Here is a 27,672-nt window from a genome sequence, read left to right on the forward strand (position 1 = left end):
TGGCCAGCCAGATGGTAGAAGATGGCCACTCTGAAGTTGCAGTGAGAGGTCACCAATGCCACCATGGTTGGGAGACCATGACCATACTGCTAGCCACAGGGGACTGCTGGGATTGACATGGAGAATTAAGAGCATGGACAATATGCAGCCAACATGATGCTGGAATGGCATGTGGCTTCATTTGCCAGTGTGACTTGAAGCCTGTGAGCACAGGAAAGTACTTGTTTGTGCTTAGTTGTCCTGAGTGGGCACCACATAAGCCCTGCTTTCCCTTTTGTCTGATATGTGAAGGCATCCTCCAGGCCCTGCGTGGTGGTTGCAGGCCACCCACCCCAGACCAGAATGACCTCTTTGAGTGCTTTTCGGACTTGAATGCAAGCTAAATCCCTAAGGTGTCTGTTAAGATGAAAATTTTGGCTCTGCAGACGTAACTGGAGCCTGAGACTCTGCACTCTGACAGCTCCCAGGGGCTTCTGGTGCTGCTGGTCACAAGCCTGTACTAGAGTAGGGACCTCAGATGTTTTCCTGTAAGCAGCAAACAGTGTTAAAAATTGACCTTACTAAAAATGATCGGCATAAGCAATATCATGAGTTGGTCAGAAGTGGCATCCATGTGACCCTTTTCAAAAGCAGTTTTGCAAAATGTTTGAAAACAGCATTGAGGAGGCTGGTGGTTGTTCTTTGACTCTTGGGGTTCTCTGTGGGTATACAGAACCAGGTCTTGGCTTAGTGGCCTTGCAGTTCCTGAGACTGGGGATCCAGTGCAACTGCCGAGGTGGGCTCAGTGCATCTCCTAGAAGGGATGGATGAGAAGGTGCTGTGGCTGTGTGCAGAGATGTGGGCATGGTGTGCTTCTTTCCCCTATGTGACTGTGGGAGGTGAAGGTCTTAGGGGAATGACAGTGATAGAAACAGTGACCTCAGGATACATGTGTGCCTCAGTGTTGACGTCCAGCTGGTTGTGGGCCTCCTGGGGGATATCCAGATCGGTGGATTGCAAGTCCCTTGAAAGCAACAGGAAGGCGTTTGCGGAACCTCCCACTCCTGTTGAATTACAGGTAGACAATTGCTGCACTGGATGTTTTAGGGAGTTAGGGGCTGAGGGTTTAGGCACAGGATGTTTGTTTATTCTGAAATATTTCCTGCCCTGGGGGCAGGACTCTGTGGAGATGGAAGAGACAAGATAGTGAGGCTGGCTGTACCATGATGACTACTGCAGTTGAGTTTTTCTTCAGTGTACCAATACTTACCCTTCAAATTCAAAAAGTGGCCCCAAAGAAAGCCTTGAGTCTTGTGGCTGTGACTGCATCCCTTGGAATTGTCAGTAGAGGAATTCTAGGGAGCTGTTGGCATGGAAATTTTGGTATTAAAGCCCTTCTTACTTAATGACCTTTAAACATGATTTTAGGGCTATAGAAATGGATCCCATTGTGTTATTTTTAAATGCTGTAGATACCATCCCAAAAAAGTCAACAGTGAAGCTTCCAGAGAGATTGCTGGAGAGCAGGAGCAGATGACACTCCTTGGACAGAGCTCCGAGATATAGGGCTTCTGTGTGTGCTTTCACCTTGGTAATTCTGGGGTGATGTGCAGAGTAACACTGAAGGCAGACCTTAGGGCCATCCAGGGTAGCCAGAGAGTCTTCTCTGACAGTAAAGGCCATTGTGACTGGGGACCAGGCCCAGAGCTCCAGCCTGATTGTCCAGCAGTGGAGCTTAGGACAGAGGAAAGGAGGCAGTTGTGCACGTGGAAAAGAAACACTGACCAGTACTAGGGCTGGCGGCAGGGCCTGAAAGTCCCAGGGCTGCCCATTCGATAAGTGCAGGCATTGCACCAGCATGTTTATAAGGCTGAGCTTGTCTCCAGGAAACGTGGATGTCTCTGGCCATCGGTGGTCGTCCCTCTGCTGGAGGTGAGTGTCTTGTGGGTGAGGATGGGGAGAACCTTTGGCATTCTTGCTTCCAGCCCCCAGCACTCATCTGCTGCTGGCATCTTGGCCATCCTCCTGCTATCCTGCTCAGTAGCCTTCCCGTCATGCTGACTGCTAGGACATGAGATCGGGCACACTTGCTCAAAGTTGTCCTTGGCTTGTCCACCTGCCTGGCTGGCTAGTGACTGAGGACAGGAGCACATCCTTTCCTTGTCCCCTCTGCAGCAGTCACACCCTGCTTGGCCATTGTGGGGGCTACAGCAGATGAGAATGTGCCTGTGACTAGCTGCGCATGCTTTGGTCTGTGTGGGTATGTGTCAGCAGTCTCCCAGGCAGCATGCAGCATGGTCATCAGTGGCTGGGGCAGGGGTATAGTGGTTCTGTGTATGTGTGTATTGCTCTTCTTGTGGTCATGAGGATTTGCATCAGCTGGGCTCTGTCATGGTATGCTTATTCCCCAGCACAAATATATTTTCCATTCTCTGATAAGTGCCAGGGACATTGCTTGATGTTCTTGTGGCTGCCACCCCACAAAAGCACAAGCAGGGAGCCCAATCTCTGGGCCACTGCCAGGAGGCATGGGAGGAAGGAGGAAAGAGGAAGGGGAGGTGGTCTGTGCTCAGAGCACCTGAGGGTTGGCAGGTCTCCCTCTATGGGACAGGCCCCTAGGGTGGCTTCAGGGCAGTAGCAATGCTGGCCCCTCAGCACCTTCACTGATCCCACATGCAAGTGTTAGGCAAAGATCGGGCCGAGGGAACGCCATGGGCAGTAGAGTTCCCCTGCAGGTCTTGCTCTGTGCAGACCCGCCCACCCACCCCAAAGCCAGCTGCGTAGTGGGGAGCTGCTCCTGCCACTCCCTCACTGGGGTGCAGGAGTGTTCTTCATGATGGATAGCTGAGAAGGAGGGAGGCCAGGGCTGGGCTGGCCAGGGTTGGAACCACTAGTATGAGGGACCACTAGGTACCCATCCATAGTGAGTACCATTCCAGATTCAGTTCTTGATGTGTGCCAGCTACATTCTGGGTGCTCAGTGGTCACATGACTGGTGGCCACCTTTGGAAAGGGCAGACAGAGGAGATTTCTAGTGGTCTGGAAGGTCTGTTGTGTGGCTTTGTTCCAGGTAGGAGTCATTTGGAGGTAAGTTGCCCCTGGGGTGCCCTTGCAGGTGGTCCTGTGAAGACAGCGATGTCTTTGAGCCCTGTGTTGATGTCACACGCTTGTTCTGGCTGCCTGCTCCCTCCTTCCTGTCATGGTGAGACTGAGTGAGGACACAGCAGCAGAGGTGCCTCATACACAGCATGAGACAGACAGCAGAACCAGCACTGGGATCCACCAGAGACCAGAGCCACTTCCTCAGCCTCCTGGGCCTTCTCTGTCGTCAGTTGCTGCATGGCCCTTGCTGACTGATGGGTATCCCAGGAGACCAGCAGGTGTGGAGGCGGGCTCAGGACATGCTTCTGCAGGCCCAGGTTGGAGCTCTGCCCAAACTGCTGCTCTGATTGTCTTACAAGAGCAGCCTGGGGCTGGGTGACAGGTTTTTACCCCCTGTCCGTGGCTTTATTTGACAGTGAACACCTGTCTCCTAATCCTTGCATTTAAAATTTATTATGGTATAAATATGTGTGCTCAGCAAACATTGCATGGAAGCATGGAGAGTTAATATTGAAAACCTTTCTTCCCATTTGATCCTCATTGCCCCTCACCTCATAGGAACTTCAGGAACACTGCTGGTCACATGGGCACCCACAAACAGGAATTGTAAGCTCTCTTTGCTTAGTATTGTATTGGTGACACCTTTCCATATTGCATTTGTGCTCCCCATTCAACTGCGTAATACTCTGTAGTGTGACAATATCAGTTTATTTAAACTGCATTTGAGAAGTGTACAGGCTCTTTTTTTTCTTGCTAGTAAAATTAATACTGCAGTGATGTGCACGTATCATTATTTCTGTGTGTCTATGAAGTAAGTTCCCAGAGAGTTAAGGGCTAGGTCTTTTATGGGAAGGGAGATCAGATTTACAGAGAGAAAGAGAGACAGAAAGATCTTCTGTCAGCTGATTTCACTCCTCCAAGAGGCTGCAATGACCGAAACTGAGCTGATCCAAAGCCAGGAATCCGCAGCTCAAGGTTTTAGTCCATCCTCTAGTGCTTTCCCAGGCCATAAGCAGGGAACTGGATGAGAAGTGTAGCAGCTGGGACAGGGACTGGCACCCATAAGGAATACTGTGCCTGCAAGGTGAGGATTTAGCCATTGAGCCATCTCATCAGACTCTGTAGCTACATCTTGAAGACGGTGGTGCTTTACCATTCACAAATACATCACAGTGTGGCTCAATTAAGTTTTCTAACTTGGTCGCTGGAAATGGTGTAAGTTTAAGGGCAGTGTTATGAATCTAGGCATGGAGTAAGCAGACACACTGGCTTTTCAAATAAGGGCCCAGATTCTTTTCTAAATGTTTGGAGAAAGAGGAGTTGACAGAATCATGGAGAAATGAAATTTCTAGGTATTTGGAGTATGGCCCTTACCTGGTTCCTTCTCCGGTGGTTAAATTGGCATTTGGTGTAATAGAAGGCATGTGTATATGGTGTAGGTTGTTTTTGAAAAACCTGTTTTGATCCTCTCATGTAGTCTTTGCCGTTATAACCATGTTGGCTTATCTCCTGCCCTGAGCCCTGGGCTGCTCAGATGATGTGTTTGTCGCACCTTGACGTGAGGCTGTCAGCAGAGGTTATCTGCCCTGGCACCTAGGGTTGAGTCTAGCTCAGTGAGATGTGGGACTGCACCCTGAATAATTGAGAAGCTGATCCCTGAGGCCTGAGAGTTAATGGCCCCAGAATGGTGTGTCATCAGCTGCAGCCAGGGCCATGGGTACCCATGTTGGGTAAGGTCCAGGCCAGCTTGTGAACACTCAGGGGCATGCAGGCCCCTGAGGACCTGTGGCCTTCTGCCTCACAGGCACAGCTCCCCAAAGCCTGGAGCCTTGCCCTTGGACTCTGGGTTAGCTTTTGCAGGACCTTCCCTCTGAGTTTGGCTCAAACCAGAAAGCCAGCAAGGCAGGGTCCAAGAGAGCCCGATGAGTTTCTACAAGGTAGAAAACACTTTCAGCAATTTTGTCAAGTCCACAGGGAAGAAGAGGTCCCCAAAGGACAAGGCAGATTCTGAGTAGCCTTTAGAATCTTATCCTTTTGCATTTTCCAACTTTTCTGCACTTTTTTTTTCTAAAGATTTATTTATTTGAAGGCGTTACAGTGAGAAATGGACAGAGAGAAATGTTTCATCTGCTGGTTCACTCCCCAGGTGACTGCAAGAGCTGGACTGGGCCAGGTTGAAGCCAGAAGCCTCATGTGGGCCCCCACTTGGGTGGTAGGAGTCCAAGCACTTGGACGATCCTCTGCTGCTTTTCCTAGGCCTTTATCAGGGAGCAGGACCAGAAAGATCAGCTGACGCTTGAACTGGCATGCATATACCACAACACCGGCCTCCCAGATGTTGTTTTTTAAGTAAAAAAAGAAGAAGAAGAAAAAGCTCCATTGTTTGTCTCTGAATTTAGTAAGCTGCACCACAGCCTGTACAAAGCCTGGTATTTGTCAAGTACCCTTTGAGCCACCGAACAGAGCATCTTGCTCCCTTGGGCTGCAGTAACCAGCCAATCCCTTGGCACACAGGTGTCCCTAGCACCTGGCGGCGCTCTCAGGGACAGGGTCTCTGTGAGCTCCATGAGCTGTGCCCTGGCAGGCACCCTTACCACCTCTTCTAAATCAGGTGGAGATAGAGTTTGAAATCTGGAGTCAGGCTTTGTAACCTTCAGAGCAGTCAGTGGTCATGGGGTCGGGGGAGGATTTGGCACACCTGGCTGGAGAGTTATGTTTGAGGTGGCTGTGGCCTGAGCAGCTCACGTGTCTGCCAGGACCTTGTAAGGGTGCTTTCCTCACAGGGTTGGCACCTGCCACACAGCCTTGGTTCATGAAGCTGCCATCATGGAGAGGCTAGCTAGAGTTCTTGTTCCTAGAGATGGCACCGCCTGCCAGCTAGGGATAGAATCCTGATGGGAGTTGCTGCCTCTGATTCATAGGAGGGAGGCTATCTGTACTTGGGATCAGCAGGAGTAGGGGACTCGCCTTGCATTTCTGAATCAATCTGATTCTGCCCTGTGCAGTGCTGGACTCTTAGGAGCCCAGAGAGCCCCTTCCTAGGGCTTCTAGCTGGGTGTCTGGGGATGGCAGGGTGGGTTCCTTTCTCCAGGTGGCCTTCTGCACAGGGCCCAGCCGGATGCCCTATGTGTCTGAAGGGGAGGCCCTCAGGACGGGTGGGAACGAGTCCCCAGGAGGAGGAGGATGTTCGTCATCTAATTCACCTGGAGAGCCATTGCTGGGTCAGGAGCCACCATTAGAGTTGCTAGCTTGATGTCTGGCCCTTTGGCAACAGCCAGGCCCCCTGAGTCTTCAGATCTGGGCCCCTCTCTGGGCTGCTGCCCTAGTCTCGTCCCTCCAGGAGTCCTGAAGCCTCACTCTTGGCCTAAGGGTGAAATCTGGTGGCCCAGGCTGCTCTCCTGTGCTGCTGCCCTCACCAAGCCCTCACCGCTGCCTCCTCCTGCCACCATGTGTGTGGCACCTGGTTGAAGCCCATGCTGGTGCTGCTTGCTGGCCTTCCCTCCATTTTGCCTGGTCTCCTGTCTGCTTCTCTCAGCATAGTCCCACCTTTACCTCACTTTCACAGGTTTAGCATTTTGCAAACTGTCAGAGACACAGTAGGTACCTGCTTACTGTGAAGACTAGCTGGACCTGCCTGCCCTGAGCATGGCTGCCCGCACATTGAGTGTCAGCTGATGTCAGGCTGGAGCTTTCTGATGGGCTCATTCTGGGGCCAAGGCAATAATCCCCACCCGTTAACCACCAGCTGTGTGCATTGGAACAGTTCTTAGCTTGGTTCCGATGCTCTCCCTGTGGCTGAGTGAGCCAGTGCTGCGCTGTTGAGTCTCCTAAGTTCTCTTATAACTGAGGCCCTTGTTATGATGCAGGCAGAGAGAAGATTGTCCCTGAATTGTAGGGTTAAGCTTCCATTGTGGCTGTCAAAGGGAGCATCATTTTGAAATGTGGGACACTGTAATTCTGGAATGGGGGTGCTGGGAGGAGCAGGGTTTGTTAGCTGAAGTGCTGCCTGTTTAGAATCTTGAGTGAGGACAGTGGTATCCCAGGCCGGAGGAGGTGCCGAGGTCCAGGGCTGACATCCTGGACTGGTCTTGGAGGGACTGGCTCTGGGGCATCAGCTTTGCCTCCCTTTGCCGTTCCCTCTGGGCAGGGGTGGGGTTTGGGCTTCTGCCATCTGCCCTTGAAGGCTAGCCCTGCTGTGCCAGGAATCATCCTGGCCTGTTGCAGTTGGATCACTGTAGCTGGCTGTGAGGGAGGGATAAGTGACAGCTCTGCTTCACAGACGGGGCACCAAGGCAAAGGGAGGTGAACCCTCTTGTCTGGCAACATGCCCCTCAGTTTTCTTCCTTGGTTTTTTTGTGGAATTAGCTGACAGCACTCACAATCAGGAATGGCACATTAAAATCTCATTTCTAGTCTTGACTAGTCCACAAAGTTGAGCATTTTAGTTTCTGCTAAGGGGGTTTTACCTGAAAGAATGTGCCCAGGGCTGCTTGGCCTAGGATTATCTGACTGGTCCCTGACTGTCGCTGTGCCCTCTGCAGTGTCTGTTCTCTCAGTGAGCTAACCCGTGGAGTACACTTCCACTTCCCTGTGTCCTTGCAGCCTGTGGTTTCCAAGATGAACTGTGGAGTTAGACAGATTTCCTTTAGTGCCTTAAGTGTTCACAGTGCCAGGGATTACTGGAGTCACCAATGTATGCCGGAGACGGTGAGTGACCTGGTCCTGCTCTATTGTCTCAGGAAAGTCCTGCCTCCTGCTTCTAGGAGCTTTTTTTCAATTTCAGTATTACGGCTCCTGCCTTTGGGACAATAAAGGTGACACAGTCCTTAGGTAAATAGTTTAATCAAAAATGGCTTTACAATGTTACAGTTTTTAAAAAATAATTTTAGAGACAGTGTAGGCAGGGTTGGGGATGGATAAAAGAGAAATAGCTTTTCTGCATGGTTTTGAGTTGTTTCATTTGTTACAAGGTTTTATTGCTTTTTAAATTAAGATATTAATTAAATTTGATAGACTTAAGATTAGAAGGCTTCAATAAAAAATTTGTAAAAATAGCATTCCCAGGGAATACCATGGGGACACTGGGCAGAGGCTGCAGGACGAAGCACATACAGCTGTTGGTGGCTCACACCTTGGAGAGCAGTGGGCCTGGCTGCACACTGTGTGGGAACCTGGAAGGGAGGGTCTTCCTGAGGAGAGTATGAGAGAGGCCAGAGCCCCTGGTTCCCCTCAGGGTCAGCCGCTGTGGACAGCACTTTGGTGCCCAGGGTTGGGCAGGAGTGGAGCAGAGGAGTTTCACAGTGTGAGGCACATATGTGTGGCACACCTGTGATTGAAATGTCCCACCTCAGCGATGTCAACGGAGGGTGGCCAGAAACAGTCTGTGTGGATCCAGGTTCATCTGAAATGCTGTTTCAGCATGTAGTCACTAAATACAGATCATTGCAGATATCTTATTAATTTTTATCCAAGCCTTTGAAACTCCTAGCATTTCCTACTGGTGGCCCGAGGAGTCAGGAAGAGGAAAAGCTGTTGGTGACCATCAGTTTGACATGGAGTCATCCTGCCTAGGCTACAGCTCCAGTGGCCTGGCTGTGCTCAAATTCCGCCCCCATACTTCCAAGAGCAGGCCTTCACCTCTGTACACAGACACATTGCCACAGAAAGGAAGAAAGGGGCTTCCTCCACACCCTCCCTGGGGCCCCCACGAGCTGTGACACCTGTAGTGTCAGTGTGGGTATTTGTAAGCTGTCAGGCTTCATCAAGTTAGGACATTCCAGGGGTGTTCATGATAAGCAGTTCACCCACGTCCCCTCTTTAAGGTGCCATGCTAAATGCAGTGACTTGCCATGAAAATATTGTAAGGGGTAAGTGAAAACACTGTGACTAGCCTGAGAATTCAGGGTTGCTGTGGAAACTTCCCCCAAATTCTTTGTCCATCCAAGGTGGGCTTAGCTAAGGGACAACCCAGTGATTTTTTGGCTCTTCTGCTGGGCTCCCAGGCAGATTCTGCCTGCTCAGGGATAGCTGCCTAGGCAGTGTCAGTGTGATACACCCTGACCGGCCACAGGGAGGACATAGCTGGGGTTTTAGAGATGACTCTCGGTTGTTGGCAAAAGGCTGTGTCCTCCAGGAAGTCATCAGTGGACCGGCCTGTCCCAGGCTTCCTTCTCCACAGGCCTGTGTTGCTTGTACTTCGTTCAGGGAAGGTCAGGAGTAGGGTGTTTGGCCCTGTTACTCTGTGGGTGTAGCAGGGTAAGGGATAGATTTGGGACTCAAGACCCACAGTGGTCATGGCCAAGTGGGAAAACCTTGTCGAACCAGGGCAGGGGAACTGAATTAGTGCATTGCTGGTAGGAGAGAAAAGTCACTCATGCCTTGTGTGATTCTACTCAGTTATTTCTGTGGGTTAAAAAGGAGGCTGGTTACTCCTGGCCCAGGCAGAGGCTTGGGGCAAATTCAGAGGCTGGAGTAGGGACTCCTTGCCTCATGCTTTTTAGTGTTTCTCAGGAGATTCGTCCAGGGCCTGCCCACATGCCCAGCCTGCCACCCAGGCAGACGAGTTCTCGTTGGCTGATTGGGCTTGGGGAGCGGCGTCAGGGCTGCAGCTGGGGTTTGGGAGTGGGTGTAAGATCCTGTTCCTTCCCTCTTCAGGCACAGGGCCCCTGGACACCGACAGCCCTCTCTACCTACCCTACACGACACTAGTCTCCACAGTTGGAAGCATGGTGTTCAATGAGGGGGAGGCCCAGCGGCTCATCGAGATCCTGTCTGAGAAGGCTGGCATCGTTCAGGACACCTGGCACAAGGTAGGCCCCCCAGCCCCTGGCCGTGCTGTGAGGTCACTGCAGCTGGCCAGGTTGAGGATTTGGGGACCACTTATGAGCTGACAGTACCGCCTTGCCAAGCTGCAGAGAGGATGTTCCTGGAAGAACCTGCACTTCTCTTTCCAGGCAGGCTCCGGGGCCCCTGCACTGAAACCAAAGCTGTGAAGGGTGAAGGGCCACTGTGTTCCAGGGGACCCTGGGTGTGGAACAAGGAACTGGGTACCTGGTATCCTCCCACTCCTCCCCACCCTGCACACCGCCTCGCCCCCACACACTAGTTTGCAACCGGAGCTCAGTGTGCAGTGAGGAAGTTGTAGGGACAGCATGTGTGAGGGAACCCTGTGATGAACCTAGAAGTACCCCTGCTGTCAGATGCAAACCCAGAAGCTACCTCCCCTTCAGTGCTCTGGCCAGTAAGACCAGGAAATAGCATGTGTGGGTGCATACACACACATGCACACACACACACACACACACACACACACACACTTGTTTATTCCTTAACTGGAATCAAGATGTTAGGTAATTTTGCTGGAAGGTTTTGTGTTGGGAGCATGTCTCGGGAGCCTTGCCTGAGGCCAGCAGGAGCTGGGGTTTGATCTCACATCACGCGTAATAGCATTCCTGCTAGGAGCTCCTGGCTCAGGGAGTGGGACCCTCCTGGCTGTGAATGCTAGAGGAGATAGGCTCAGTTCAAGCCACCACCCCCATGACCATATTCCTCATCCCCAGGCTGCCCACATCAGCTCAAGGGTGACTCCGAACCAGAAATGAAGTCTGTTCCTGGGAGGGCCTGGAAATGGCCACATATGGGAAAAATGCCCTAGGACATGGTGCTCCGGGGCCTGGAGGCCTGGCAGGCTGTGTGGCTCGGGCAGTGTTCAGATTCAGACATACTCACCTTGGGGGGCAAGCCCTGAGTCTGTCTGTCCCCTATATTTATGAAGCTCTTGGGCATTTCTAGGCTACTCAGAAGGGTGACCCCGTGGCGATTCTGAAACGACAACTGGAAGAAAAGGAGAAGCTGCTGGCCACGGAGCAGGAAGACGCAGCCGTGGCCAAGAGCAAACTGAGGGAGCTCAACAAGGTACAGCCCCTGCTGTCCTTGCCCAGTGAGGACCTCTGCCCACTGCTGCACTTGGGTCGCAGGCTCTGAGGGTGGCTGCTCAGTGGAACCTGCAGGCCCAGTGAGTGACATGAAGAGTGCGTGGAAGTTAAGCAGGTGCTGGGAGCTCAGCTGGCTCAGAACTGACTCTCACCAGGCTGGTCCCACCACAAAGAGGGTCCTGGTTTTCAGTTGGGCACCATGATCTATAGTGGTTTCTTGAATCAAGTGAAAACCCTGCGGGGAGGTGGGGAAGAGCTTTTTTCCAGTATCAGAGAGTGATGTGTAAGGAGGCAGGCAGCTTTGGTATCAGTTGCTGGCATGGCAGGGGAGATGATTCCTGGGAGGGCATCCTTGAGGACATGCTGGGACCCATAGTGGTGCAGACCACTCTTGGCCCTGCCAAGTTCATCAGGATCTGTGTCTTGCCTCTCCACTTCCTGGAACCTTGCCTTCCAAGAGGACATGCAGAATAGGGCAATAGCGCTGCATTAGGACGCTGTCTGCTCCTTTGTCCTGGGCCGTAGGTGCAGGAAGGTGGCCTGCAGCACTTCCTGCTGGTATTCAGGAGGAGCTGGAGATGAGGCGTCCTTTTTCTCTGTCCTAAATTCAGGAGGTGCAGTTAAACCAGACTGGAAGGATCGCTGGGTGGAGGTAGGCAAGAACAGAGAAGTAAAGGGCAGGCCTCCAGTGGCCATTGCCATTTACATTCTCTCTGCCTTGCCTCTGAAGTGTATGTACATGCAACCTCCACACGAGCTGGTCTGGGTTCTTGGTGAACTGTGGGGTGGCTGGAGCTGCCCTCCCAGGCTCAGAAAGCCCATTGTGTCCACCTCTCTGCAACCGTGAGCCTCCCATCCCAAGGGCCTGCTGGTTTCAGGGTCTTCATTCATTCCCTCTTTATAAGCAAACTGAGGCATCCTAATGAGATTTTGACACACACACACACACACACACACACACACACACACACCCCTCGAGTTAGAAGGGCTAGTGAGCCATTGGCTGGGTAGTTCCCCATGCCTCCCACCTTTAACACAGAATGGCTGGAGTGTGACCAGTTACTAGGTGGCCACTTCAGGCAGTGACGTGTGGTCCCCACCTCTTCCTCTGGCTGGCTTCTCTGTCCACTAGAGTCAGGTGGCCCAGGCGTCAGCTTAATAACAGCCCCCTCTCTGTGCTGGTCACTGGGCACCAATATGCTCTCCTTCAGCACTGACTGTGAGTTGATTTCCAAAACCAAGGATGACAGCATGTGACAGATACCTTGTCTGTGAGGAGGCAGCCCAGCCCTGCCTGTGTGGGGCAGCAGTAGATGCCCGTGGCTGTAAGCCTCGGGCATAGCCTTTGCCTCTCATAGCCCAGCACCCAGCTGTGGTGCCGAGGTGACATAGGTGTAAGGAGGACAGCCCACTGCAACTCCCCCCACCTGCCCTCTTTAGCCATGGGCCTGCTGAGGCCTTTCTGTGCTTTGGTTTCCTCCTCTCGAGGCTGGACCAGGCACTTCAAGGGGCTGGTGTGAAGAAGCTAGAGGGAGAAAGGAACCTTCCAGTTTGGTGTGTGTGGAGGCACACTTGTGCTGCCCAAATTGGGCCTGGGTTCCTTGCTGAGATACCTGGTGCTGCCTCCCTGGACAGAGGAGGGCATCGGCATTCCACACCCACACCCCTTACGCCTGTGCCCTTCCAGATCCAGTCATACCTCGTTTGTCACAGTGTTTCCCCAGCACTGGTCTCACATCTACTCGAGATGTGGATCACTTTCCACATCTAAGAATCAAATGAGCACTGGACCTTAATTGTCCTCTGTAGGCACAGTGGGAATGACACCCTCCCACTACTAAAGACAGGGCAGTTTCCCTTCGGCAGCCCTGCAGGCCCACCCTGGGGAGAGCCAAAAGGATATCCATCTTTGAAAAGCAGTGCCAGTGGATCCCAGCTGATCCCAGGAGTGCTGACCCAGAGAACCGCACCAGTACCCTGTGCCATTATGGTCAGCCCAGTCCAACCCCTGGTGCTTCTGTCTCAATAGCTGGCCTTCCCTTGCAGTGCTGATATGGAGAAGGCTAGGATTTCCCTTGTGTGGTCCTGTGCCCAGTTCGGGGAAGGGGACGGCCCTGAAATTGCATGGGGTACTTGCACCCCAGACAGCCAGCGGGGAGCCACGTCTTTAGTGTATGTGCTCACCATATAGACACTGGCCTGGTCAGGGGCAGGAAACATGCCCACCACCCTTCCTCAGGTTGTGAGCCATGCCTTTCCCCCACATTGTTCAGTGCCACTATCCTGGGATGATTTGCCACCCCTGGGTTCTGCTGCCTGTGCACAGGCTGCCAGCTCCCCAGACTGGGCATCCTGGCAGGGACTGGAACACAAGTTCCCTTGGGCTGGAGTAGACAAATGGTGGCTCCTGGTATGCAGGCCCTCTAGAAACACTGGCCACATCCTGGTCCCGAGCACCAAGGGTTGTGCCTGTCTGTCATAACAAAAGTGTTGGAGGGAAAGTGGATGTTCTGGGAACCTGGTGTGAGCCACACTGGGATGTTGTCAGCGGAGACAGGCTGAACCAGTGCTCAGGAGCACTGGGGTAGTAGGCTCTGCACTCCACCATGGCCGAGGCCTATCATCCAGCCCACTTCCAGCCAGGTCAGCAAGCTCTCTTGGTGCTTATGCTGTTGTTGGCAGGGCTCTTGGTGGCCTCAGCCAGCTGGAGGGGTCTCTGCTGAGCACTCAGATCGCCTCCTGACCTTGGGGGCACTTCCACTTCTTCCTCAGCAGGCCTGACCGGCTCTCTCTCTCTCTCTGCTATCCTTTTCCCAGGAGATGGCAGCCGAAAAGGCCAAGGCAGCAGTTGGGGAGGCCAAGGTGAAGAAGCAGCTGGTGGCCCGGGAGCAGGAAATCGCAGCTGTGCAGGCGCGCATGCAGGCCAGCTATCGGGAGCATGTAAAGGAGGTGCAGCAGCTGCAGGGCAAGGTGGGCAGTGACCCTGGGGCCCAGGGGGTGGGGGTCACTTGGTGGCAGGGGTGCAGGAGGCTGGGGTTATCTAACTGGACAAAGGTGCTGCATTTCATGTTAATAATCAGGAAAGTATGTTAGAGTTTAAAGAGCACGTTCTGATAAAGAGCATAGCTCCAAGCAGCCAGCTCTGCGCATCAGATGCTCAGCCTGCCTGTGAGCCTGGACAGGGCTGCTTTGCTGCAGGCTTGTGAGCTCCAGAGTCACAGTGGGGCTGTACCTGTGGTGCAGAAGGCTAAGCTGGAGCTTTAGGATTTAAGATGTTGGTGTTCCATGTTAGAGCACTTGTTTGAGTCCCAGCTGCTTTGCTACTCCCCGCTATTAAATTCCTGGGGAAGACCCAAGTCACTGAGCCTCTGCAACTTGTGTGGGAGACATGCATGGGCCTCCTGACTCCTGGTTTCAATCTGGTCTTGGCCATACTACGGAGAGTGATCCAGTGGGTAGGAGGAAGATCTCTGCCTTCCTCACTACTCACTCACATTCTGCCTTTTATATAAATAAATGAATATCTTTAAGAAGGAAAGCACAGAACTGAGGCTTGTACCAGGCAGCTGCCTACCCTACTCACAGCCTGATCCTTATCTCACATCCCCGCCATGGTCATGGCCTCCTGCCTGCTGCTTGGCTTAGAGGCACAGGAGGTCAGAGGGCAGGAAGGGAGTCTTCCTCAGGATGCCTAACAGGCTGTGACTTGCGGTTGTGTGCTTCATCCCAGCACAGTCAACCCTGGTGACCTCAGGAGCAGGCCTCCCCAGATGTGTCACGCTGTGGCCTCAGCCCGCGACCACAGGCCGGCAGTGAGCAGTGAGGTGGAGAGGAGTGGCTGGCAGCCTACGCTTGGCCTCAGGCCCCCAGCCTTGATGTTCTGGTCTCTTGCTGCCCAGCATTCGCTTCCATCTGGGGGTTCTGTCGTGTGTCCTCGCTCTGCCTCATCTGGAAGCCAGTTCTCTTGGTGGGGCCAGGACATTTCTGATGTCCCTGATGGTGACTTTGCAGATCCGAACTCTTCAGGAACAGCTGGAGAATGGCCCCAACACTCAGCTGGCCCGGTTGCAGCAGGAGAACTCCATCCTGAGAGACGCCTTGAATCAGGCCACCAGCCAGGTGGAGAGCAAGTAAGCCACAGTGACCCTGCATTACCAGGGCTCCAGCGCCTATAGGGGTGTGCTCTGGTTTCTTGCTGGATGTGTGACTGTGCCCAGGCCCCATGTATGTGAGCCTCGGGTTGCTTTACAGTTTTGCCACCTCCTGGTGTAGGGCCCTGACTGGGGCCTTCCTCCAGCTAGCCTGTTGTCCCCCTCACTGCTACAGCCTGCAGCGCCCCCTGTCGGGCTGAAATGTAGTACCTGCTCCAGATCTGACTTTCAAAGCTGGGCATGGCCCAGAGTAGCATGGAGGCCGGTGGCTTTCTTGCAGGCAGAACGCAGAGCTGGCCAAGCTGCGGCAAGAGCTCAGCAAGGTCAGCAAGGAGCTACTGGAGAAGTCAGAGGCCAACCGGCAGGAGGAGCAGCAGCGGAAGGCTCTGGAGGCCAAGGTTGCCACCTTCGAGAAGCAGGTCCTGCAGCTGCAGGTGAGTCGGGGCACTTGCCACCCAGCTTATCTGTGTGGTATGGAGAGGCTCATGCTCACCTAGCCACACTTTGTCATCCTTTGGCAGTGCAGCTCAAGCTCTTGACCTTAACCTAGTCAATAACAGTGCCAGGGGGCATCAAGCAGCTGCTTCCCATGTGCTGAGCAAACTCAGCCAGTTCCCTTGGTAACAAAATGAGGCAGATATGCTGGCATCTGCATTTTTCCCAAAGGAAAATTTGAGGTGACCACCGCTACCTGCACAGCCAGGGCCCGCACATGGCAGGTAGAGTATGAACTCCAGCTAAGTTTAGCTACAGGGTTGTTTTTGCCCTCCAACACTGGGCACCACTATGATGCTGCCAATCTGCAGCAGCCACCAAACCAAGTGACATAGACTCGGCCTCTGACTTCAATGCCAGGTGGATTTTGTTCTTTCTTAGCTTCCACACATGGCCAGGAAGCCTCTTCTCACAGGAGAGTACCCTACCACATGGTGCACGGCGCCCTGCTGCCCTCACACCCTCCTTGTGGTAGCTTTTAAGAAAGCAAGGACATCCTGGTGAGTCCAGAGGCTTATTTCTGTCAGTAAAGGCTTTGTGATGTAGAGGGACATTGAAAGGGACTGGGACTGCATACACCAAATAGACTAACACGTGAGTGGAAAAACAAATGTAGCTGGGTGCAATGGAGCTGGCCAGTGTGGAGTCTTCGCTTTCTGTGATGCCGGCGGACCTAGACAGTGAGATGGATCTGCCTGAGCCTGTCAGGATCTGTTATGGGATGAAGGCGCAGGGCTGCATAGACGGGTCCAGTCCTCATCTAAGACCAAAGGTGCTAGGACAAGACGGTGCAAGTGTGCTGTTGTCAATGTCAAGGCCTCTGGAGACAGCTCCCAGGCTCAGATCCCAGCCCTGCCGCCCACTGCAAGTCGTGTCAGAGCCACCTGTGCCTTGACATCGCTCATCAAAATGCCCACACCAGCTTTTATCTCCTTGCCCTAAGCAAGTATGGAGAGGATGATCTGGTCACGAGGGCTGAGGAGGACCCAGTCTGCAGGAGTCATTTGCAGACTGGCACTTCTTAACCCTGCCTTCCCCTGGAACATGCTTGTGACTTCAGCAGTCAGAGGCCTAGCACAGCACTTGTGTCCCAGGAGCCCAGCATGAGGAGTGCCCGCACACCGCACAAGGGGGCCCCTTGTGGCCGCAGTGGAAGGTAGACCAGGCAGTGTGGTGCTGCCTGTAAGATCCTAGAGAGAACCATATGGGATTGCTGTTTGTATGCTGGCAACATCACAGGGTCTACTCCGGTGTCAGATGACAGAGAACCACATGTTAAATGCTTTTAACCACAAGCTACACCTGGGACCGAATAGATGCAGGGAGCCTCAAGCAGGAGGCCCCCGTGAAAGCCAGGGTTACCTCGGAGGAAGTGCTTGCTCACTTTCACTGCAAAGCTGCACCTATCACCTGAAGTCCAGAAGAGGAAAGTGACTGAAGGCCCATGGCAGCCCTTCTCACACAGAGAAGATGTTGTTCTTTCTTGCCTCCGCATGTCAGAGACCCACAGTCGGCTTTGGTAGGGTTTGGCTAACCAGGTAAGAGCTCTGTCCTGCCCTCTGTGCCACTCACCAGGTGTCGCACAAGGAGAACGAGGAAGCCCTGCAGAAGCGCCTGGATGAGGTCAGCCGAGAGCTATGCCGAGTGCAGACCAGCCATGCCAACCTGCGGGCAGATGCAGAGAAGGCCCAGGAGCAGCAGCAGCGGGCAGCTGGTGAGGGCCATTCCCCAGTGACACTCCTTGGGCTGGGGTCTGGGCTGCCCACCTCCTGGCCCCACCAGCAGAACCTAACAAACAGGTGTTGGGTGTACCACAGATGCTCCACTCTACCTCTCAGAAGAGAGGTAAGGGTTCTGCCCTCTCGGGCAGGGATGGGGTAAGGAACCTGTGTCTGGGTGAACTGAGGCTGTGGCTAATGTCTGTTGATCACATGTTTGTTCTGGGTCTTTCTGCTCTACCAGCTCAGACAGGTTCAGAAGGTAAGGGCCTATCTTGGGTCTTTGCACCTCACCGGTGTGGAGACAGTAACAAGGATGGGGCTTCTGGGTGACCTTGGAGAAAGGGGGCAGCTCATGCCACTGAGAGTTGGATGTTCCCTGATTTGGCAGGGCCTCTGGGCAACTGTTGGGGGCCAATGGGCTGGGGCAGATGCTCACCAGCAAGGACAGAGTCCCACAGCAACGTCAGCTGAAGCAGGATCAGCAAACTATTTCTGTGAAAGGACAGATGAGGGTCTCTCAGCTGCTGTGGTTGAAAGTGGCTGTGAGCAGCATGCGCACAGAGAGGCCTGGCTGTGCCTGCAGTTTTGTGTATGGAAACCCAGAGCAGCCTTTGCCCTTAGCTTGCTGGCCTCTGCACCAGGGACCACTTGAGGCTTTAAACCAAATAGATTTCAGTGTTCTCTCTGAGGCAGGAGGAGATATGTAGGCTTGGATTAGAGTGATGGAATGATCCAACCCCATGAAGCCAGTTCTGGGATCCTAAGAGGAGTGAACTTGAACCTGGCCTATTTGAGAACTAAGGTTACTGTGGTTAATGGGGGACTGGGTGGAGGAGGGGCCCAGGTACCATGTGAAGTATAGGGTTCAGGGCCAGGAACTGGCACACCTTGATCCATTTCCAGTCTCTTTGATGCTGGTAGTAAGTGGGCCATGATGGTACAGCAGCTGGGGTATGCCAAAGAAGAGGCTCTTGGGGGCCACCCAGGCCCAGAGGAGCAGAGCCTGTCCCAGGCAGAAAGAGGCCCTGGGGAGATGGGGACAAGTGTGGCAGGTGATAGACATGGAGTTTGATGAAAGCAAAGCAGCCAAGACAAGGGCCTGGGATGTTGGGATCTGGATTTGAGGCGCCTGATTGGAGCTGTGCTTGGAGGTGAGTGAGGGTGGGCTGGGAGGCTGGCAGGGCCAGTAGAGGCCACAGAGCACTTTTTAGAGACCTCTGGCCTTCACTGGGTCTCCACAGACACAAGCCGATGTCTTTGGGGTGAGTGGAAGTTCACTGAGATGCAGTCTCAGGCCATCATTGTCTCATCAGGGCAGAGGGCACTTCCACCCTAGTGTGTCTGGTGGCTGTGACCTACTCCTCCCCACCCCACCCTGGACCACACACTGGAGCCAAGATAGCCAGCACTGGGTGTCATGCCTGCCTGGGGCAGCGGTCAGCAGGGGCAGCCACTGACCCCCTCTTCTTCCCTTCCCTGCCACAGAGCTGCACAGCAAACTGCAGTCCTCCGAGGCTGAGGTGAGGAGCAAGCGCGAAGAGCTGAGCGGCCTCCAGGGGCAGCTCAAGGAAGCCAGGGCGGAGAACTCACAGCTCACCAAGCGGATCCAGTCCATCGAGGCCTTGCTGGAGGCAGGCCAGGCCCGCAGTGCTCAGGTCAGCCCCTGCACAGGAAGTGGGGAGAGCTCTGCCTGTGCCCTAGTTCTTCCCTTGCCCCAGGAGCCTTTTGTGTCTCGTTGCAGGCTAGCCACGCAGAAGCTGAGCAGCAGCAGACCCGGTAAGCTGGTGAGGGTGAGACACACTGGACTGCCCAATTGCTTCCACCGTAGCCATGAGGCAGAGGACCCTGGGTGATGCCACCTTCATGGTGCCCTGGGGAAGAGCCCCTTTTAGAGACTCTCTTCCTGTCCCATCCCTTGTCCCTTTGTGAGTTAGAGGCCAGGACAGGCCTGGGCAGGAGAGAAGGCAGCCCGCAGAGGGCTCCTGGCTCCTCACAAGGAGCGAAACTCAGCCAAGCACCCACCTGTCTATCTGCTACCACCCATCCAGCCACCATTTGGGTTCTGTCCACCTCCACAAGGCAAGGGACACCTGGGCTGTGGTCAATAACTCAAGTAAGAAGAGGTTGTACACAGTTTAGATTGGAGACCTGGGCAGGCTGCCTGGGTAGTTTGCTGGACTGGAGGTTTGGGACATAGGAGCTAATAAGCACACATGACTTCACTGCCAACCAGACCTTGTCCCTTCTGGCAGCTTCCCCGGGCCCTTCTTGGGGCCTGTTTGCTGCTGATGATTGGAGCCACACCTGGGTGGATTCCATGAACAGATTGGAGCTTGAGCTGATGTGACTATACCCTCTGGGGCTTGCCTCCCTGGGGGTCCACAGGGCAGTCACTTGGGACTTAGGGTGTGCCATAGGCTCTGAAGAGCACAGGGCACATGGTCTTTGAGGAGCAGTGTCAGCCAGGGTCCCCGTGCTGTCATGGCTGCACTGAGTCTTTAGTTCAGGCTTCTGAGGGTCAGCTATGCCAGAGGCAGGGCCAGCTTGTCTGTGCTGGGCTCCCCAGAGCAGGAGCTGTGCACCAGTAGCAGGACTAGGTTCAAGGGAAGAGAGTGTCTTATAGCATATCCCAGAGCCCATCCTGCACTGGCCACCATGGTGGGAGGACTCAGGCAGCTGCTCTGCCTTCCCCGGGAACCTGTGGCATTGGAGAGGCTCTCCCCAGTGGACTGGCTCAGCCCCCAGGTGTTCCTTGCCGGGTGAGCCTCAGCTGCACTGAGTGGCTCGGACAGGAAGGCCTTCCTAAGACTGGACCTGTGGGAGCTATGGACCCCTGAAGCCAGGGTAGTGACCTCACTGTGTCCTCTTAGCCTTGGGGAGCTGGAGTCGCAGGTGTCATGTCTGAAGAAGGAAGCCGTGGAACTGAAGGAGGCCTTGGAGCAGCAGAAAGGGAAGAACAACGTGAGTGATGGCTCTTGTGCTGGACGGGGCTAGCAGAGAAGGGTGCTGCCCAGATAGCCAAGGGGGCGAATCAGGAGGGCCCCACCTTCCAGTACACCACAGGTCCCAGGGCTGAGTTGGCTCAAGTATGGAGCCATCCCTGTGGTGGGAACGCTATGCCTGGTGGGCATTGAGAGCAGGGAGTGACGCAGCTGTCATCCCCATGGCTTCCGAGAGTGTGAGGCCTTGGCCATACGCACCTCACCTCTCTTCTCCTTGAAGGTCCCAGGACTTTGTATGACAGGCGCCAACCCCCAAGTGAGTTCGCCTGAAAAGACAATCTCCATGCATGCCCCGTTCTTCGCCCACACTCCTGCACCTCAGCCTGTCTTAAGTGCTACCCAGGAAAGCCTGCTGCCTGGGCATGGCCAGAAGAACACACTGTCCCTCTGTGGGTCCTGCTTTGGCCTGGAGCACAGGGACTGACTGTTGGTGGCTGATTTTGTCCATGTCTTCCCCCCTCCAGGACCTCCGCGAGAAGAACTGGAAGGCGATGGAGGCCCTAGCCTCAGCTGAGAGGGCCTGCGAGGAGAAGCTGCGCTCCCTGACCCAGGCCAAGGTCAGGGCCTCACCTGGCCTCAGACTCACCCCTCACCAAACTAGCACTCCTGCCTGGGGCAGGCACAGCAGGCAGGCTACGAACACGACAGGCCTGGCCCTGGGCTCCAGTGTCCTCTCTGCTGCTCCCCCTGCCCTCTCTCCCTTTCAGCAGGGCCTACTGCCATGAGGGTGCAGGACTGAGAATGGCTGCCAGGGTGGAGGCAGAGGCCACAGGGTGGGAGCCTGCTGCCTGCCCTACCCCGAATGGGACTACAGCTCTACCTGCGTCTGTCCTGGCCCCCTGAAAGCTGGCCTAGGATGTCCCAAAAGTCAGAGTCACCCCTGCAGTCGGTCACTTGGGTGAGGTCCCCTCTTGCCCCTTGCTCCGGGCTGTCTAGGTGGAGAGATGGTGACCATACCTCCCAGGGTCTGGGCCCTAGGCTAGAAAAGAACCTGCATGAACAGCACATGGTGCAGGGCTCCCGGCAAGCAATGATGTCGACTGAAGCCCTTGCCCACCCCATCTTTTCTGAAGGGCCAAAGTCCACCTGATAGAAAGTCAAGGGACGGGGTGAAGGCCACTAGACCCCAGTGACCTCAGAGTGCCAGCAAATGCAGCTGTGACCACAGTGTCACCTGACATAGTTACAGTCACAAGGGCAGAAAAGGAAAGTTGGCCCCAGGTCTTCTGCAGTGTGGACTGCGACAGCTGCAGGTCCAGAGCTGGTGGGCTGTCAGGGACCTAGGCATTCCTTGTTACAGGCCCCACACTACTTTTTCCATCACTGTGCCTCTGGGGTTAGCCTCCATCGACCCCTCGTCACCTGGAGTTCCTGCTGCTGCTCCCTGCTCTCTCTAGGAGGTGACAGGGCCAGTGGAGGGTCCAGCCTACTAGGGACAGGCTGTTAGGAAACCCCAGAGAGGGGCTGACTGCTGTCCCCAGGCTTCACCCTGCTGCTCCCTCAGTGCGGTGAGGAGTGACAGCTTTTCCCCGAGAGCCGCAACTAACCAATTTCTTTCCCTCCTACTGTGGCTTCTGTAAGAGTCATTCTCTGTCCTGACCCCACCTCCACCCCAGCTGCTGTTCCAGGACACAGATGTCACCCTATCTTCCAGAATGCCCATTCAACTCCTACCCTCTCAGGAGAACTCTGCAAGTGAGGGTGTGCTGAACCTAGGCAGCTGCAGGAGGTGCCAGAGGGGCCAGTACCTGCTGTGTCCCTCTCATCTGAGCTCTGTTAGCGGATCCAGTACAGGCTGTTCTTGGTCAGCTCCACTGAGCCACCGCAGCCTCTCCCTGACTCCTTGGCTGAAAGACGACGCCCTCTCCCCCTGCAGGAGGAGTCCGAGAAGCAGCTCCACCTGACTGAGGCACAGACGAAGGAGGCCCTGCTGGCACTGGTGCCAGAGCTCTCAAGCTCAGCTCACCAGGTAGGGGAGTGGGCAGGTGGGCAGCCCACCGTGTGCCCATGCCCAGGGCCTGTCCCCAGGCCCATCTTACATGTCTCCTTGCAGAGTTATGCCGACTGGCTGCAGGAACTCCGAGAGCGAGGCCCTAAGCTGCTGAAGCAGCTGCGCACTGACATGGAAACCTCGGTGAGCAAGGCCCTGCTAGTGTCTGGGAAGGATGTGCCCCACATGATCTTGGCAGATAGCTGGGAAGAAGCCTTTGTGTGGGGCTTACCAGTCCCTGTGCCCACAGGACAGGGCCGCTGAGCTGAGGGAGGCCCAGGAGATGAACATCACCCTGCAGGCTGAGTGCGATCAGTACCGCACCATCCTGGCTGAGACGGTGAGCAGGCGGGAGCTGCGGGGAAGGACCCTGGGGCCCACAGTGTGGGAGGTGGCTTGGAGTCAAGGCTGGCACTGGGTGGTCTGGGGCTGCAGGTCTCTCAGGGCATCGTTTAAAGGTTTGGGGCTGGTCACGGGGAGCAGTGAGCAGGCAGCTGTTGGTTTGAACCCTGCCCCCTGGGACTCCAAAGAGCAATACTAGGGCCAGCACCCTTGGCCAGCACCAAGGGCACCAACTGCCCAGCCCAGGGTTGCTGAGAGGCCTGGAGACCCCTTGTGGTCACAGCTCTCACCTTCCCACTGGGACAGACGTCTGCACAGCCAGAACTGGGCCTTGTTCCTCCTGGGGAGGCACACAGGAGGCACAGCAAGAGCTGAGGGCACAGGGCCATAAGGAAGGCCTGGCAGGAAAGCTCCCTGGTGCAGTGCGCCTCCTCCCACCCCTTCCTAGGAGGGCATGCTCAGAAACCTGCAGAAGAGCGTGGAGGAGGAGGAGCAGGTGTGGAAGGCCAGGGTGGGCGCCAAGGAGGAAGAGCTACACAAGGTAGGCAGTCCCTCCCCTGAGCACCTCACACCCCCTCCCGCATGACTCCCAGGGACTCACTGGGCACAGAATGGGAAAGCCTCTGGGGGAGCATTACTGGGTTCTCCTCCCTAAGTGAAGAACTTGGTGGTCACTGTCATCCCTTGTGGAGGACATAGAACAGAGTGGGTGCCTCTGTCGGGAAGAAGCTGTGCCCTTCTGCTGGAAGTTGGTTTGCCTTGGGGAGATCCCCTTGGAGCCTGCTGGCCAGGGTGGTGGTCCTGGGGCCCCAGGCGTCTCTGGGAGGAACCCACGCTTGACAGACTCTCCCTGGTTCTGCAGTCTCAGGGCGCCGTGCGGCATCTTGAAGAGGTCGTGCAGAAGCTCAAGGCGGAGCTCGAAAGTTCAGATCAGGTAGGTGGGTGGCAGCTGCTCTCAGGGGAACAGGGTCCAGGGCCACAGGACAGGCCATTCTCTCCTGGGCCACGGCCGCTTCCTGGCTGTCTTCAACGAGAGCCTCCATGTGTCCTGAGCATCTCGAGAACCTGCTTAACGTGTGGCTGCGCAAACAGGAGTAGAGGGGGAAATGGAGGCACTGGGGGTGGGGGTGTCCCTCGACACCAGAAAGCCGACTTCTCTCCAGTGTGGCAGTGCTAGGGCTGGGGCCATTCTCAGGAAATGGTCTCAGCGTCCCCAATGGTCATGGGCCCTGGAGGTTCCCTCATCACCCTGGGCTGCTGTCAGCTGGGATATCACATGGGGTGTCAGCAATGATGGCCACTTGTGTCCTGGCAGGTCCGGGAACACACCTCGCAGCTAGAAGCAGAGCTGGAGAAGCACATGGCAGCAGCCAGCGCCGAATGCCAGAACTATGCCAGAGAGGTGGCAGGGGTGAGTTTGCCCTCACACGGCCTCCAGTGGGATCTGGGTGTCCCCTGGACTCGCCACCCCTCAGCCCTGGATGTGAGCCTTGCTGTGAGTCTGGGTCTCACGTGGGACTCAGCCTGTACGCACCTCCCTGGTTCGCTTGGCCCGAGATGCTCAGAGAGACAGGTCGGGTTGTGGCACCTAGATCGCTGCCATAGTTGGTGGAGGCAGAGTTTTGATCATGGATGCACACCAGCATGCCTAGTTGGGGTTTATCTTAGACTCATGGCGTCTTATATAAAGACATTTGGTGACCACAGAAGCCTGAGGCAGGTGTGTGTTGAGCCCCAGCCACCTGTGGTGCCATGTGGGCCCAGGGTAGATGGGTGGCTGTGCTGACTCACTCCCTGCTTCTCCCCAAGCTGAGACAGCTTTTGCTCGAGTCTCAGTCCCAGCTACAGGCGGCCCAGAGCGAAGCGCAGAAGCAGAGTGATGAACTGGCCCTGGTAGGTGGGCGTGTGATCCCTTGTCACAGGTGGGGGTGGGGGGGAGTGGCTGTTAGATGTGTGGGAGGTGCTGCCACTGGCAGCAGCTGGGGTGGCATAGCAGAGGGGGCATTGCCATGGGAGTCCATGCTCCTGGTAAGCCCATTCCCAGGGTCTCCTGGGGTCACCAGGTTCCCCTGGCACAGGACCTGGAAGCCATCGCCTGGTGGCTCTCAACAAGTTCCTTGGTTTCTGGGGAGTGCATGCGTTTCTCACCCCGGCAACAACTGAGAAGTCAGACACACAGGCAGGTGTATAGAACCTGCTGCCAAGTGGCTCTGGGGGCCTTGTTGTGCCAGCCAACTTGAGTCCTGCCTGCTATGCTGTTTCCAGCTGCAGGGTCTGACCTGCAGCCCATCTCGTCAGGGCACTGTCACCCAGCTAGGTTACATCTGTTCTAACCTTTTGAGTCATTGTTAATGTCAAGAAACCAGAGGATGTGCAGTTCTGGCTTGGCAGGAGGCAGGCTGCAGCCTAGGGTCATGCATCCTCCCCGGATCACCTGGTCAGGCGCCAAACTGGATCTGGACCAGTCTGCAGGGTGTGGCCCGCATTGGGGTACCCCGTGGAGAACCCCAGTGGCTTCTCACCTTGGACTGAGCAGTCTCACTTCTGCTTTTGGGGGGTTGTGGAGGGAGGGAGAGGGGAGAAGCAATTGAGGTTGCTCCTTGAAGTAGGCAGGGCCTTGTGGATGGGGCCCAAGACCACCTATATCTCTGGGAGCTCACACTGAGGCTCTGCCTGGGCTCCTGAGGGAAGCAGAAATGACATCCCAGGGTTCTGGAGCCTAGGAAGAGCCCCAGGTAGGGGCCTGTGTTCCTGAAGCTGCAGGGTGTAGGCAAGGTCACCTGGCTCCACCCAATACTCCCTGCCACTTGAACTAGGAGCAGAGCCCTGGCTTTCCTGAAGCCCTCAGTTTGGCTCCCAGGGGAGCTGAGTTCCTGGCCTCTGACCCACCAGACATCCATGCAGGGGGATAAGAGGGGCCCAGGATCCAGAGCAGGCCACCTCTGTGTGGCCCTCAGGCGTGGAGAGCCACCCTACTCCTCCGATGTCTGTGTTTGAGTGTGCAAGGCAAGGTGGGTGCATGACCATCCATGATCTGCACAAACGCCCCCTCCCTGTTGCAGGTCAGGCAGCAATTGAGTGAGATGAAGAGCCACGTAGAGGATGGTGACGTAGCTGGGTCCCCAGAGAACTCCCCAGCCGAGCAGGAGCCCATGGAGGTTAGGGCGGTGAGCTGGCCCCCAGATGTGTCACTAACCCTGAAGCATGGTGCAGGTCACCAGCTCTGTCTTCCCCTAACCCTGCGTCGCGGTTCCTAGCGCACACCCCCAGGCCAGGGCCCCTGGGTCTGAGCAAGACACAGAGGGCAGGGCAGGTGCTAGGTGGGGCGCGCAACTCTTGGTCGGTCCCAAGCACTTGGGTGGGAGGAACTCAAGGTTGGGGTATTGTCCATGGCCAGGGCTACAGCCACCAGATGGAGTAGGTCTGCCCTTGGGCCCCAATACGGTTTTTGCTCTCCAGAGTTTTGGCCCAAGGAGTAGCTGCCAGGAGTCCTCAACCAGGTGCAGGGACTTGTCATCAGGGTGGCAGTGGCATGGTCATAGAGGCGAGTGCCAGGACCCACTGCCTGGGGGGAGGGGGAGAAGGCTAAGAGAGCATGAGAGCTGCTGCAGGGAAGGGAGTGGGAGAGCCACATGTGTCACCTGCCCAGGTGTCCTGGGCCCCCACGCTGCTTTGCTGGGTTCCCATGGGATTTGTGTCTGCACACAGCTGAAGACACAGCTGGAGCGAACAGAGGCCGTCCTGGTGGATGAGCAGACTCGGCGGCAGAAGCTCACAGCAGAGTTTGAGGAGGTGAGGCCCTGCTTGTGGTCCCCCATCCATCCCCCAGTCAGCGGTCCTCACCCCAGCCTTGACCACCTGATTAGCTGCAGCTGAGTTTCCCAGTGCTGGGGGTTGTGTGAGCAGGGGGTCCCAAGGAGGTAGTACTTGGGGTCACCCTGCTGCCTCCTTGGCCCCATGGGCCCTGTCAGGCTGGGTACCCCATCCCTGGGGGGCAGTCAGGGAGAATGCCAGCGAGGCCTCACACTGTCTGGCCCTCCTTCACACAAGGCGCAGACAGCTGCGTGTCGGCTACAGGAGGAGCTGGAGCAGCTCCGCACCGCCGGGCCCCTCGAGTCCTCGGGCACAGAAGAAGCAGCGCAGCTGAAGGTAGGTGCAGGGCACAGTGGGCTGGGGCTGTGCTGGACCTGCCAGCCGCTAAGGTGGAGGACGGAGGCACAGGCCTGACTCCCACTTCCCTCTCATCCTGTAGGAAAGACTAGACAAAGAGAAGAAGTTAACAAGTGACCTGGGGCGCGCAGCCACCAAATTGCAGGAGCTTCTCAAGACAACCCAGAAGCAGCTGGCCAGGGAGAAGGACACAGTGAAGAAGCTGCAGGAGCAGCTAGCCAAAACCGTGAGTGTCTATCTCCGGCCAGCGAGGGCTGGAGCCGTCCTGGTTCTGCCAGCCTCATGGCTGGCCGGGCCCTCACCCTGCCCTCCGTTGTCCACAGGACAGCAGCGGCGCCAAGGAGGGCACCTCCGTCTGAGCCTCGTCTGCCACAAAGACCTTACTGTTCGACTTTACCAAAATGCCTTACACATTCCTTTGATGAGTCCATCGGCCCAGCACCACAGTGTCATCCAGGCCCACCTGCCAGGGGCTCCGAGAGAAGCCATCGGAGACGGGGCACTCAGCACCACAGAAACGGACCTCGAAGCCCCGTGGCCCCCGAGAGGACCCGTCCCCTTGCTGAACACTATTCCCACTGGAGCCTGGGTGCTGGGAGGCCGGGGCTTGGGCCCTCTGCGGCCAGCAGTGCAATTGTTGTGTCTTCTCAGCAGGGTGGGAGTGGCCAGCCTAGAGGCTGCAAGGCCAGAACCCAGCACAGCGGCTGCCCCTCGCCCCTGCAAACTGCCAACCGGAACTGGTGTGTTACCTCCTGGATGTGAATGCCATTAAAACCAACATTGTTA

General features: G+C 55.6%; 1 protein-coding gene across 9 annotated transcripts in view; it reads left to right on the plus strand.

The window, feature by feature from the left end:
* RRBP1 (ribosome binding protein 1) overlaps positions 1 to 27,672 on the plus strand; it is a 55,209-nt gene extending 27,537 nt beyond the window's left edge. For 2 of the 9 annotated variants that reach the window (XM_058679830.1, XM_058679837.1), the window contains 21 exons: positions 9,736 to 9,890; positions 10,873 to 10,995; positions 13,833 to 13,985; positions 15,027 to 15,145; positions 15,447 to 15,600; positions 17,237 to 17,375; positions 18,868 to 19,037; positions 19,124 to 19,158; positions 20,253 to 20,343; positions 20,849 to 20,941; positions 22,261 to 22,353; positions 22,438 to 22,518; positions 22,625 to 22,714; positions 23,165 to 23,257; positions 23,579 to 23,650; positions 24,526 to 24,609; positions 25,779 to 25,883; positions 26,425 to 26,508; positions 26,767 to 26,865; positions 26,969 to 27,112; positions 27,210 to 27,672. In XM_058679830.1, coding sequence (XP_058535813.1) covers positions 9,736 to 9,890; positions 10,873 to 10,995; positions 13,833 to 13,985; positions 15,027 to 15,145; positions 15,447 to 15,600; positions 17,237 to 17,375; positions 18,868 to 19,037; positions 19,124 to 19,158; positions 20,253 to 20,343; positions 20,849 to 20,941; positions 22,261 to 22,353; positions 22,438 to 22,518; positions 22,625 to 22,714; positions 23,165 to 23,257; positions 23,579 to 23,650; positions 24,526 to 24,609; positions 25,779 to 25,883; positions 26,425 to 26,508; positions 26,767 to 26,865; positions 26,969 to 27,112; positions 27,210 to 27,245 — 2,213 coding nt within the window. In that variant the 3' untranslated portion in view covers positions 27,246 to 27,672. Of the gene's footprint in view, positions 1 to 9,735; positions 9,891 to 10,872; positions 10,996 to 13,832; positions 13,986 to 15,026; positions 15,146 to 15,446; positions 15,601 to 17,236; positions 17,376 to 18,867; positions 19,038 to 19,123; positions 19,159 to 20,252; positions 20,344 to 20,848; positions 20,942 to 22,260; positions 22,354 to 22,437; positions 22,519 to 22,624; positions 22,715 to 23,164; positions 23,258 to 23,578; positions 23,651 to 24,031; positions 24,128 to 24,525; positions 24,610 to 25,778; positions 25,884 to 26,424; positions 26,509 to 26,766; positions 26,866 to 26,968; positions 27,113 to 27,209 lie in introns of all 9 variants that reach the window. The other 7 variants (XM_058679838.1, XM_058679831.1, XM_058679834.1 and 4 more) reach the window with 7 other exon arrangements.

Source organism: Ochotona princeps, chromosome 22 (assembly GCF_030435755.1).
Source record: "Ochotona princeps isolate mOchPri1 chromosome 22, mOchPri1.hap1, whole genome shotgun sequence".
Classification (NCBI taxonomy): domain Eukaryota; kingdom Metazoa; phylum Chordata; class Mammalia; order Lagomorpha; family Ochotonidae; genus Ochotona; species Ochotona princeps.